Raw genomic sequence first — 13077 nt, forward strand, 5'->3', positions numbered from 1 at the left:
GAGAAAGCCGCTCCGCTTCCCGCCGGAGGCGGCCATGGCTCCGAAGGGCCCGGCTGGGCCGCTGGCGCCGCCCGGAGGTGAGGGGAGGGCGGCGCCGCCTCAGCCTTCCCCGACTCGGGGATACCGCCAGGCCCGTCTTGCTGCTCCAGCCCCAGCGGGCCGAGGGGAGGGCGGCAGGTTTTGTGGTGAAATGGGACTTTGTGGCCCAAAACGCCGCCGAGGGGCAGGGTGAGCTTGTGGTTCTGGTCCCCCTGGTGTCGTGTAATGAGGGGCCCCGTGTGTCTTGTGCCAGTGGGCAGCCGGGGGGAGAGGGAATAGCACGTGGTGGTTGTGCCGGGTCCTGCACTTGGGTTACAACAACCCCATGCAGCACTACAGGCTTGGGGAAGAGTGGCTGGAACGCTGCCTGGTGGAAAAGCACCTGGGGGTGTTGGTTGACAGCCTGCTGGGTATGAGCCAGCAGTGTGCCCAGGTGGCCAAGAAGGCCAATGGCATCCTGGCCTGTATAGTGTGGTGAGCAGGGGTAATTGTTCCCCTGTACTCAGCGCTGGTGATGCCTCACCTTGAGTACTGTGTTCCGTTTTGGGCCCCTCACTACAAGAAGGACATTGAGGTGCTGGAGCGTGTCCAAAGAAAGGCAACAAAGCTGGTCTGCAGCACAGGTCTTATGAGGAGAGGCTGAGGGAACTGGGGTTGTTTAGCCTGGAGAAGAGGAAGCTGAGGGGAGACCTTATTGCTCTCTACAACTCCCTGAAAGGAGGTTGTAGAGAGGTGGGGGTCAATCTCTTCTCACTAGTAACAAGTGATAGGATGAGAGGAAACGGCTTCAAGTTATGCCAGGGGAGGTTTAGGGTGGATATTAGGAAAAATTTCTTCACAGAAAGGGTTGTTAAGCATTGGAGCAGGCTGTCCAGTGAAGTGCTGGAGTCACCATCCCTGGAGGGATGTCTACCTGTCTTTTAAATAGACAGGTAGACGTGGTGCTTAGGGACATGGTTTAGTGGTGGTTTTGGCAGTGTTAGGTTGATGGTTGGACTTGATGATCTTCAAGGTCCCTTCCAACCTAGACAATTCTATGATTCTGTGATTCTAAGTAAGGGTTCTTCACCCACTGTGCAAAAAAAAAAAAAAAAAAAAAAAAAAAAAAAACCAAAAAAAAAAAAACAACCCCCGTGTAAGAGAGTCAAGATGTTTGTCTTTATTTCAATTCTGCAGAATTGGGTGCCCAGCATTTCACAACAGCCAGCGTACCATACATTTCTGACAGTCTGATATTTATAGTGATAAGATACAGCTGATTGGTGAGCTGTGTTGTTCTTTTGCCATCCCTCATCATACGTACACATTCAAGTTAATATTTTAAACATTTTGGGAGATGCCCTTAATTAGCTTGCTCATTATTTACAAGAGGGTGTACATTTTAGTATTACAATCTCTCAGACACATTCTTATCTAGACTCCATTCCAAAGACTATACGTCTTGTCATCCTACACTTAGATCAGAGACCAGGAGCGTACTCCCTCCCTGGGCCTTGTTCACCTTCAGTAAGCTTTTGATATGGTAATCTTTCAACAATTCAATTTCTTTGATCTAAGTTTCGGTTAATTGTTTCTGCATCTAGTCCAGGTGGATGTACAAGGAGACAATGAAGTTTAATTGTTTTGACATCTAATCCAGGTGCAAAAGGCCCAATTAACTTTTAATTTCAGGAATTCAGCTAAAGCTCAGTCAAAGTTCTATTACAATTTTATACAAAGCACTTATGTAACTTTTTAGTCATATTCTTTTGACATCAGTGCTGTGTGTGCATCGTATCTTGTGACTAAACATATAAAAAAACTTTTTTTTTTTTTTTTCACTAGCTCTTAGCTGGATGTGTGCTACCAGAAGTTTATTAGTGCATCAAAAAATGACAAAACCAGTGCTTTCATCTTAGAGTTGGGCCCACAGTGCGAGCCACTTCGTGACACCAGCTGTGCCTCCCACGTAGACCAGGGCACTGCAGTGCCATTGCTGCTGAACAGATCCAACTTAAAACGCTTTCGGATAAAACTTGGAAAGCACATGCTCGCTGTCAACTGAACTACTCACTCCACCTGGGACCGGCAGATGAAATGCCGGCTCGTCTCTGGAACCAGGCTGCTGCAGCACTGGGAACTCCAGCAGATTGCATACCAGATAAGCAGGTTTTGACCTTTGTTACTTCTCAATACTTTCTAGTTTTGCTTTTTGGAGGCTTCGTACAGCTTGCTCACTAGTATTTAAATGTAAAGATAGGTAGGAAGGAAACTATAATAGTAATTTCCACTGCTGTGTTTTTTTCCTGAGCATAAAGTTTTTCCAAAAGTTAATAAAAATCTGTATCTTGATTTTACTTGATAATTAACATGGCACCTCCCCTTTCACCCCTGTTGACCTGGCACATTGCCAACTTAAATGAGAAGACATCACTGACTGCAGCAATACTGATTTGTTCAGAGTTTGGGAGACTAACGGAAATAACTATGCACTGCATTCTATATAATAAAATACAGAGAAACAAGTCTAAACACAAGACCTATGTGACAGCAGGGAAAACAAAGTCTTGTGGCCAGCTAGTAGTGTGGGAAGTGAAAGACCACGACAAAATAACAATACTTTAGAATAAGAACTAACATAGAAAACATTCATTTCATATTCATAAATAATTTTAAAGAGTGACTAAAACAGATGGAGGGTTGAAGAAATATTTGGTTGAAACCAAACTCAAGTGGTTTTCTTTGTTTCCAGTATTTTTAATTCCTAAACATGGTGACAGTGAAATTAAAATATTAATAGGGCCCTGAATAAAATGGTACCTTAAGTTAACAGATTTAGACAACAAAATTAGTTATGGCTAAAGTAATTTGAGCATATTCCCACATGCCCAGCTTTTCTTCTTTTAACACACTGGCGAGTTTTAGGTAAACGGATATTGAGAGGTGTTAAAATCCATACCTTCTTCAGGAAAAAAAACGACTGGGAAGAAAGAGGGTAAGAAAAATTATTTCTGTAGAAGAACTGTATTGATATTGCAGCCATATGCAGTATGACCCTCCCTGACATTCCTTTTGTAGAGTATAATCGCATAGAACAGATTATCTTATCTATCCACTGGGGAAGTCTGATAAGGACACATTAGCATAGACCTGACTAACCAGCTAACTCTGGTTTAGGCATCTATCTGCTTTCTCTTATCCAATGAACTTAACTTCTAACTTAAGCTAATGTTAACATATTCTTCCTCTACATGATTATATTTCAATTTCTGTAACATAGGGAGCAGGTTAAAAGAAATCCAGTGTATTTTACTTGTTAACTTTTTCCATTATTGTGGCAACTTTTGTGATCTGTGACTTACTGGTATAATGTCAGCAGTATCTTCCAACAGAAGTAGGATTACATCTACATAGTTTAGTCGTAAAGTTACTGGTGGGGAAAAAAAAAATAACCAGAAAGATAAAGGGGCAACTGTTTGTGTGGAAGGGTAGAGGGAAAAATGTAAAGAGATTGGGCAGACTTAACAAGTTTCTTAAAACATAAGGCATAAATCTTATTTAAGGCACAAACCTTTGTTACGTGAATTCTTTCTAGAGAAGGTTGAATGCAGTTGATAATGACATTTCATGGGTGCCATACTGTGGCGTTATAAGAATGTCTCTTAGGCTCAAGAATTAATCCATTTGGGAAGTTAAAAGCAGTGTCTTGAGAAAGTGATTTTATTAGCTGTGATTTATCTTATCAGACAAAAGAGAAATCATTGCAAGCTAATGTTCTTCTGTTTCTGAAACTTATTTGGGCTTGTAAAACATACCACCTTTAAACCAGTAAACTTGGATATTCTTCTCAATACTGGTGTAAGGGTGAAAACTATTCCTTTCAAGCAACCCAACGTTATAACCAAGAAAACTGAGTTTAATAAAACCAAAATCCTTTTTTATTGTCTGGTTCTACGTGAAGCCTACACCTAGTCTGAACAGAAGACTTAATTTTAAGCAATATTAAATAGCTGAAAACTAAGTGTTTTGCTTTCTCATGTAATAGGATCTTAAAAGTGTGTCACCTGTACTGCATAAGACAATACCTCTGTATCTTTCTACAGGTTGTTGGTGGCAGTTGTGAAAGACTTCAGTAAATAGGTTATTTGACTATTTTGATTCATCACAAAATTAGATAGTTTATTCTTCCTCTGCTAAACAAGGGAAAAACTTTTAAGAGGTAGTACTAACTCCACTGACTCGTGCTTTTGCACTATCAATTAGATGAGATACTCATTAAATTTTTCATCCATTTGTTACAATGAACATGTAGATTCTCAAATAAGAAAATAAAACACTAGACAGTAACTTTATAGAAAGATGCATATATATGCATGTAGCTCAAGTCAATACATATTGCGTCCATAACGTACATACATTTGAGTATTGATACATATGTAAGCGTTGTAGTTAGTGCAAATGCCCATATTTTACCTCAAATTTACTACTGGAAAAAAACAGTTCCAATAACCATACAAGGCGATTCTAACCGAAAGTAGCAACAGAGCTAAGTCAGAAAGTTACAGGTGTTGATACTTCAGTGACGAGCACATCTCTGATATGACACTTAGAATTTCTAGCCCGCTCACTTGTTCAATGGCTCCAGAAAATTCTTACACCATTCAAAGAAATACATTCCATAAGTGATGGAAGTGATACATATGCTTCATGAGTGGCTGAAATTATGTATTTTCATAAAGTTTCTATATTTGTGAAATAATAGCCTTCCATGATTCGGGGCGGGGCGGGGGGGAGGGACGGGACCAACTAATTTTTTTCCTTTATTGGCAAAACTCTATCTTCCTAAATAATGTTTCCTGTACCTTAAATAGTACTTTCCTCTTTAAATAGGTTGAGATTAAATAAAGTATCAGTATACCTTATGCATAACACATTTCAAAAAATAATATGAATCTTGACCATTTCTCTTTGATAAAGTGCAAAGATGAAAGATTGACTTTCTTTCAAATAAAAATAGCAAATATAATAGAAAAAAAGATAAATTCAGTTACACAGTATTAGTGCATCTTTTTCTTGGCTTTGCACTTCTTGTATTTTTGATCACGGTCTCTTTGCCTCATTTTGTCATCCTCGATACTAGTGTCACTGTCACAACTTTGCTGTTCTCTCTTTCTTTTAGAGGTCCTTTCATCCATCTGGTGCTCTTCACATTCACTTGATTGTGGCAGGGCCAATCCAAAAGAATTCTGTGCAGACTTAAAATTTGCAGCTTGATTCTGACAGGGAGAAAAGGAAAAATCTGAAGGCAGCGGTGGAGTCATCTGATAGTAAGGAAATTGCTGACCCATTGGACTCTGTACTGTGTACTGCTGGGCTAAAAAATGGTTCATCTAGAGAAACAGAAATGTGAGTTGTTAACACTGTAAAGAGGAAGTTCTGAAGAGTTTAATTTTGCATGCATTACAGCTTCTACAATGAAAATACTGATAAATTATAAAATAACATAACAGAACATTTGAGAATAAAGCTTATATATTTTATTTTATCAACTAGTATAGTCGGAAAAAGTAGACAATCTTTCATGGCAAAGTTAGAACAGAGACATAATCTGATTTAAGATTAAACTGCCAGTTAGTCTTTGTGTAAGGTCGTCAAACATGGCATTCCTTTCATTTCTTCTTCTATGTATTTTATAAACATTTGTAACTGCAGTGCCTACCGTTAATGTAAAGACATGCACATCTGCATTTTTTTTTAACCTCGTTTAACTAATTGTAACGTTAATGTGGAACAAGGCATTCCAACAAGGTATAGTGATTCCGTAGATCAAAGCCCTTGGAACAATGCAGTAAGTGCCCAGCTTATTGCTACAGTCCCTAAAGTATCCCAAGAGTGCCTCATACAAAACACACAGCCCAAGTACAGAAATAGAATTACAAAGGTCAGAAAAGAGTGGCTTTCTACTGACTGACAGTAACCAGAAAAACGATGGGGAGCATGTCTGAGTATGTTACATGTGCAGACAGACTCCAAATGAGTAACCTGCCTCGCTCACCCAAATAAAGGTGAGGCAGATGTGTGAAGGTGTACACGACTAGATCGCTTGCATCTGAAGCTGCACCAATCCATCACTGGAGACACGCTGCAATTATCATCCCTTCTAACAAGCAGAAGATGGGATGAAGTTAGTCCTGTGTGCTGGTCTGCTGAGTTCGGTCTCTCGGTGTTTACGTACTGCATTGTTACTGAGGAGTGGGTTGATTGGTGCGCACAGTGGGGGAGATGGTACGCTCCCAAAGCCTTCCAACCGCAGCGGAGGGGATTGGAAAGTCTGTGCGAGCACTAGCTCTTCTGAGGTCACAGCCTGGGAAGAGTGGAGGCAGGCCCCCACCACATCTGTGCAACAGGGAACAGACCCTCTCCATTTTCCTATTGTAGCTAGCAAGAGTAATCTAGCCAGACTTCACCCCTTCTACAGTTATAAAGGGCTGGCCATTCCCCAGTCAGACTGGGTGGCAGCAGTACTGTCCACAGTTGGTACCTCACATTAAATGCTGGGTTTCTTCAGCCCCATTGATGAGTCCATACTCATCAGATTCAGAAGATCCATGATGTGTTTGGTGATTAGGGTTTTGCCCACAGGTTGCCATCTGAAGAGACCAGTTCCCTTGCCTTGTGGAATATCTCAGGCAAAAGAGATGAGGACAAGAATGGCCTGGTGCGCAAGTCAGTTAGAGGGGAAGTGGAATGCAGGTTCTCACTATCTACTGCTGTGAACTCAATCATGAACGTGAGAGCTGCAGGGGCACAAAAAGCTTCAGGCCAGAAACCCTCAAACTGTTGTTGCCCTAACTTGGTTAGCGCTGATTTGTTGGGCGAGTTTTAGGTTTGGTTTCAGGACATTGCAAACTTCTGCTGGGCATTTCTGAATTGAGTAGAAGAGCTAAGAGGTTCCCTGACTGAATTAGCTGTATATGAAGAAGCTATTGCTTGCATGATTGTTATTTTACTAGGTTAGTTTGTCTCACCAAGGGGATTTGATTTGGAACACAATACAGGAAAGAGCTCCATCTGCACACTGACATTTCTGGTCTCCCTAAGCCTCCCCACCTTTAAGACACTCCTGCAGTAAGAAAATAGTTTGATTTGGTAGATCTCCTGTTACAGTACCGTTAAGTGCTAAAATAAACAGATCTAATACAGTCAAAGTTACCAGCCTAAACCCCATTTTGAGACATTAAAAAAGCGCTGTTGTTTGCAGAAATACACAACATCTTCAACTTCATAAGAGGTCCCAAATTTTTAACTTTTAACACAAACTCACCATCTTTTGAAAGGCTGAGTATTCAGGAGGTAAACTATTGTTCATTGGAAAAGGAGCAACAGGACATGGAGGATTTCCATAAGGCTCTTGACACCTAGGAAAAACAAGGAAACGTACAAAGACTAGACATCCACCAAATACTGCTTACCAGAGCGCTGAAACTTAACTCTTGGGCTATAATGAGTATGTCCATGAAGAGAATTGAGATGTTAACAACTGGACTTCCATGGAAAAAAAAAAAAAAAAGATAAATCAAGGAAATACACTCCAAGGTTCAATTAATGTGTAATCCTCACATGTACTTAAGCTCAGATGCAAAAGAGTTCTGAATTTCACCATGGGAGCTTAGCTTCCACAGAGGGTTCTGTCCCATTTGTACATAAAAGTGTTGAAACATTGAAAAATACTGAATCTGGGGTGTTCAGACTTCCATTATAACAGGTTTATACCTGTGCATTCATATGTGTGTGACAGTTGCTTGTACATACACACAAAGAATACAGATATAAACTCAGTGGGGTTTAAAAAGATTATCTCCATTGCCAGATTTTTTTCCCCTAACATCTGCAAACATTGCTAGTACAAACACCATAGTTCAATATTTTCTCGTGGTCCTGTATCTTGCAGAAACAAATACAAAAATGGAAAATTCGAGCTAACTGAACCTCTGGCAAGCTAAACAATGAAATGTTAAAATTAACTAGAGCTTCCTACAAGTCATCAGTAAGGATGCAATTAAAGCATGCAACAGCTGTTTTAATAAATGCCTAGAGATGGCTCTACCACATCTACTAATTTTCTTAATAAGATTTTTTTTTTTAATTATAATCATACAGTTCATTCACAGGTAATCTTTGTTACCTATATGAAGGTGAATAAAAGTCAATATAGTTCTCAAAACCATGTGTAGGGCTGTTTAGTTCTGATGAGTGAGAACTCCCTGTAAATAAGAGAAAAGCATAATGACTATTCAGTTACAACTACTCAATTAACACAGAAACTGTTCTGTGTCATCTGTAGTGTGCTAGTATTTCTAAGCTAGTATATAAAGGTAAGGTACCATTTTATGGCAGATAATCTACAGCATCATTTTACTGCTTGAAAACATTCATGTATCATTTATTCACTTATGGAAGCATAAATCAGGGCTGAAGTAATCAAGAACATAATTATTCCCATTCAGTTACAGACACAGGAGATGCTTCTGATTTTAGGAACCTCAGTCATTCTATTTAACTGCTCTGTACAGCCTTTGAAGGACGGACTGGCACAGTGCATAGTGGGAATGTGAGTCCTTAATGCTGGGGTTGTAAATGCTGCCTGATCATTAGCTTTCTAGGTTTATTTTCATAAACATAAAATGAAGAATGTGACTCTGATTTGACTATATTTTTTGAACTACAATCCTGTCCACTTAAAAGCAAAGCTCTGGTAACTCTGTGGGTTTAGTATAAAAACTATCAAAAGAGCTTGACAGTTGCTGCACTTACTGAATCAACATTTCCTGCCAGATTGCAAGTTAAAGTCACACCCCAATTCCTAAATGTAATCTGGCATAAGAACCTGTGCTGCTGTTTTCCATAGTGTGGTCTGAGCCAGCTTGCAAGTTATGCTGTTCTGAACCAACCTACTGTATTTTCTTAGTAAACAACAAATTCAAAGACTGAATCCTTCCCTATGCAAAAGCCACAAGGAGTTTTTGTTTCCTAGAAAGAATGGACTGTAATTTGTTCAACTATAAATCATCTTTGTAAAAGACTGTATGACTCAAAATTAGTAATTAAAAAAAATTACAAAGCGTTAATCGTTGAGACTACTAAACGTACCAAACCGATACTGCACTTTAATTGGTCTTCCGTACAAACGGATTCCATTCAGCAAAGCTATTGCATAAGGCACCGATTCTTTGTGTTTAAAGCAGACAAATCCAAAAGACTTAGGTTTTCCTTCTTTGTCCTTACAAATCGTCACTTTGGTTAATGGTCCAGCCTGAAAGAAATTTGTATTATTTTCTCACAGAAATTAAGAGATTGACTCTTCATTCTGAATATATATTTCATAATGATGTATATTTTGCCATAGTTGGACATTGTGCAAGTTTCTCAGTATATGAATCTCTACTAAATTTTGAAAACGTGTCTCCACATTCTCCAAGCTCAAATTCTGAGCCTTCTACAAACAAAAAACAGCTCCACAAATGTTACAAAGGAACCAAGCATCAGTCCATGGGTGAAGGTCTTTAATAACCAGAGGCTTTGATTATTTTTAAAATATAATGATGACAGCTGCAAGGGGGAAGACTATTTACTGATTCCATAGCAAAAGTTATCTTATGTGTGTACAGCTGCTAGTACAATTATAACTAAGCAAATTGATAGAATCTGCTATGTAAAAGTGACCTACTGCATTAATCTGCTTCTATTTTAGTCTTGCTTAAATTCATAAAATGGGCAACATCCAACACTGCAGAAAAGCAAACCTGAATAGAAAGTAGTGCTTCTGGAACCACCACAAGACAGTTTTCTGTACTGCCTACCCCTCATCACAACTGCACAGCAAGGAATCAAGAGACCCTATCATCTCATCAGAGACAACATACTGTTTCTGCCCCCTCCTACCCACTCCCCCCCAAAAAAAACCCAAACCATCAAAACCCCACCAACAAAACAAAACCCCAAAACACACCCTTTGGCTGAAATATCTTTATTGAAAAGTTCCATCTCTGCCTACACATACCATTTTAATCCTTGCATAGTACTTCTAGAAACAAATTAAAGCAGTGATATTCCATAAATACTGGCTCCATTTTCAAAGAAACTGTCATTTTCATAATAGATATCAAAGATGATTAATCTTCTCGACACAAGACTGAATCAGTATATTAGTCACTGAATTAACAGTTTCTCATCAAAACAAACCATGCATCTGTACGGCTGATTTAGGAGAAGGAAAAGAAATGGCCAACACCAATCTCCTGCCACAGCTCAGGAGTGTTAAGGATGCAACAACTTAACTTTAGGAGGATAAAATATCCACATAAGCAATGAAGTGAACATAAGTTACAAAAAAATCCATCAGTAAAAAAAAAATAATCCTGAATGTCTAAATTACTGTAGTAGATGGAGAATTCATTCTTCTGAACCAAAACCCAGCACTCATCAGTAGAACTGTCTTCCACTACTACTAGTGACACAATACATACTTTTCAGTAAAAGTCACTTAAAAGTCATCTATAGCTTCAGGCAAACACAAGTTTACTTGTAACAGCTTTACAGCAATTAAACTGCATAAACAGTTAAACATTCAGAATAAACACACAGCATATGCTCAGATGAAGAAAATAAGCCAAAGAAAGTAATTTCCTTTATTATTCTGCATTTTCAATGATTACTGTCAAGCAACAAATCTGCAATCTGTCTGCTGTGAGCATTTAGAGTGATGATGTGGAGCCATCTCCCTTATTATACCCTCCATGTTGTCAGACCGAAGATATTAAGGATTGTCATCTGTGATAATAATGTCTGATTTCTGTATGCTTTTGCCAGCTGTGTATAAACTACTTACCTTAAATAACATGCTTTTGCTGCAAAATGAAACACCCCCACCCCCAATGAAAGTAGGGAAATCATACAGACAAAAACAAAGGATCGAAAATAATGTACTATTTTTTATTATTGATGCAGAAGGTGATCAGGCTATGCAGCAATGGATACTACCTAGGTTGTCCTGTGCAGGGAATCTTCAAAACCTTGATCTCGTCTTTCCAAATATCTTGAAGTATGATGGGGTTTTTTGTTTGGGTTTTTTGGGGGGTTGTTTTTTGTTGTTGTTTTGGTTTGTCTGTTTGTTTTTAAAGAAGGGATTCAGTAAGATTCTGAACATGTTTATTTTTCTTGAGTCAGCTCCTTAAGGCATTTCTGTTGTTGTTGTGCACTACATTGCAGCTTTTAAGAAAATTACATATATCCAGTCTTCTGATTATTATTATTTGCCTAACAAGGAGGATCTGGTTCTTCAAGAACTAGACGAAACAAACTCAAGTCCTTTGCAGATCAGTTTTAAATATGTAGTCTTCCTGTTCATAAATAAAAATAATAGTTTAGAATAATAGATACTTGCTCATAATTTGATGGGGGGAAAGCTACAGGTCAGGAGTGCATCTTTAGGATCATGCCACACTGGGAATATTGAACTGTATAGTTTCCAAGAAAGGACAATAATGCAATGAGAAGCATATGCTGTTGCAGCAAAAGACAGAGGAACCTGAGTGAGAACAAGATGAAGACACGAAAAAAAAGATTAAGTAGGTGTTATTGAGATGACCTAAAGATCCAGACAAAAGTCAGCAGTGGGATGACTGCTGCAGATTATGCAGAAGAGTCATGCAAAACTGCATTCTGAGAGCATCCACTTATTTTTATCACTTTTGTACCAGAGTTTGTATGGTATTACTCATGTCCCCTGGTAAGGCAAGCTTTCTTAACCTAGCATTTACAGTTAAACAGCAGAGTACTGTTTAGTATTGGAAACAGGTAGGAGTACTGCATAGAAAGTAAGGAAAAAAATTGAAGAAACAACTTTTTCTTAGCTAATTTTAGGGAAAAGTTAAAACCTGAAAGTTAGGAAGAGATGGAAACAGCTAAAAACCCAAAGGGCTAGAATATACCAATCAAAAAGGCCTTTCAATGCGAATGGGGTAGCATGCTGAGGTCTTGCCTAGTTAACAAGACAAGTACCAGATTAATCAGTGGAATAAAACTGGTGAGTAGAAATAGTTCTGATTAGCAAATGAAATAGCAAGAGAACAGACAATTCTGCCCACCTCTTTTTTTGCACTCTTTATTTTGCAAACATACCAGAAGGAAGCAAGGTTCATTCTGAGACTGGGGGCAATTAGAAGACTGAAAGAAGCAAGTTTATCACCAAGCTGTCATCTGAACTGTCCAGTCAGCGCCTTGGGCCTTTTAGCTTGACAGAGCTGGACCATGCCAGGAGGAAAAAAATAAACCAAACAAAACCACGAAACAAACACACCGTAAACAAATTCAGGAAAAGCCCCTCATCAGCAACTACTGTCAACCCATCTTGAAATTTGACGCTTACATTAGCTGTATAATGCTCCCTCCGCTCCATATCCTCCCCCCTCTTCTCCTTACTACTTTCAGGTTAACAAGCCTGGCGTAGCCAGAGATGGTGTCAATGTGGGATCAAAACTGAAGCCAAGTCAGTGTCTTAACATTTTCTGTCTTTGCTGTTTGCTTCCCTCCTTGGCATACCTTATTTCCAAAGGTTTGAAACAGGTCCAGCTATTTAGTATGTTCCCACCACCTCCCTGAAAATCCCACCGATGGAATTTTTAGTATCTTTTCAAGCATTAAAACATTTTGATATAAAGGTCATTTACAGGTGGAAGTCCAGAACCCCACCTGCTGACCATTCCTATTGCCTCTCGCATTCTGTTAATAGTTCCAGCCTTGCTCAACATATTTTCAGGTTTTGCACTCATTATCATTAATCAAGTAATTGATCAAAAAATTTATTGCTCAGATTAAAAAAAAAAAAAAAAGTGTAAAGAAGATTTTTCCATGCGGATTTTTAGAACATCTTTAAACCACTTAACTCCCTCACTAACACGGGGCCCATCTGTGGCCCCAACACTTGCACAACCGGGAGGAGATAAAGCCGAGGGAGACGGCCGGGCCCCGGGCCGGGGCCATCCGCAGCGCGCCGGGGGC

General features: G+C 39.3%; 1 protein-coding gene across 1 annotated transcript; it reads right to left on the reverse strand.

Moving 5' to 3' along the window:
- Positions 1-5075: 5075 nt before the first annotated feature.
- Positions 5076-12475, reverse strand: RBM11 (RNA binding motif protein 11). Its single transcript, XM_009883871.1, has 5 exons — positions 12377-12475; positions 9169-9331; positions 8204-8282; positions 7343-7436; positions 5076-5408 (listed from the first exon to the last, which is right to left on the reverse strand). Exons 1-5 carry the CDS (start codon positions 12473-12475, stop codon positions 5076-5078), a joined length of 768 nt encoding a protein of 255 aa, XP_009882173.1.
- Positions 12476-13077: the final 602 nt, after the last annotated feature.

This window comes from Charadrius vociferus, unplaced genomic scaffold, assembly GCF_000708025.1.
Source record: "Charadrius vociferus isolate BGI_N301 unplaced genomic scaffold, ASM70802v2 scaffold414, whole genome shotgun sequence".
In the NCBI taxonomy this organism is placed as follows: Eukaryota; Metazoa; Chordata; class Aves; order Charadriiformes; family Charadriidae; genus Charadrius; species Charadrius vociferus.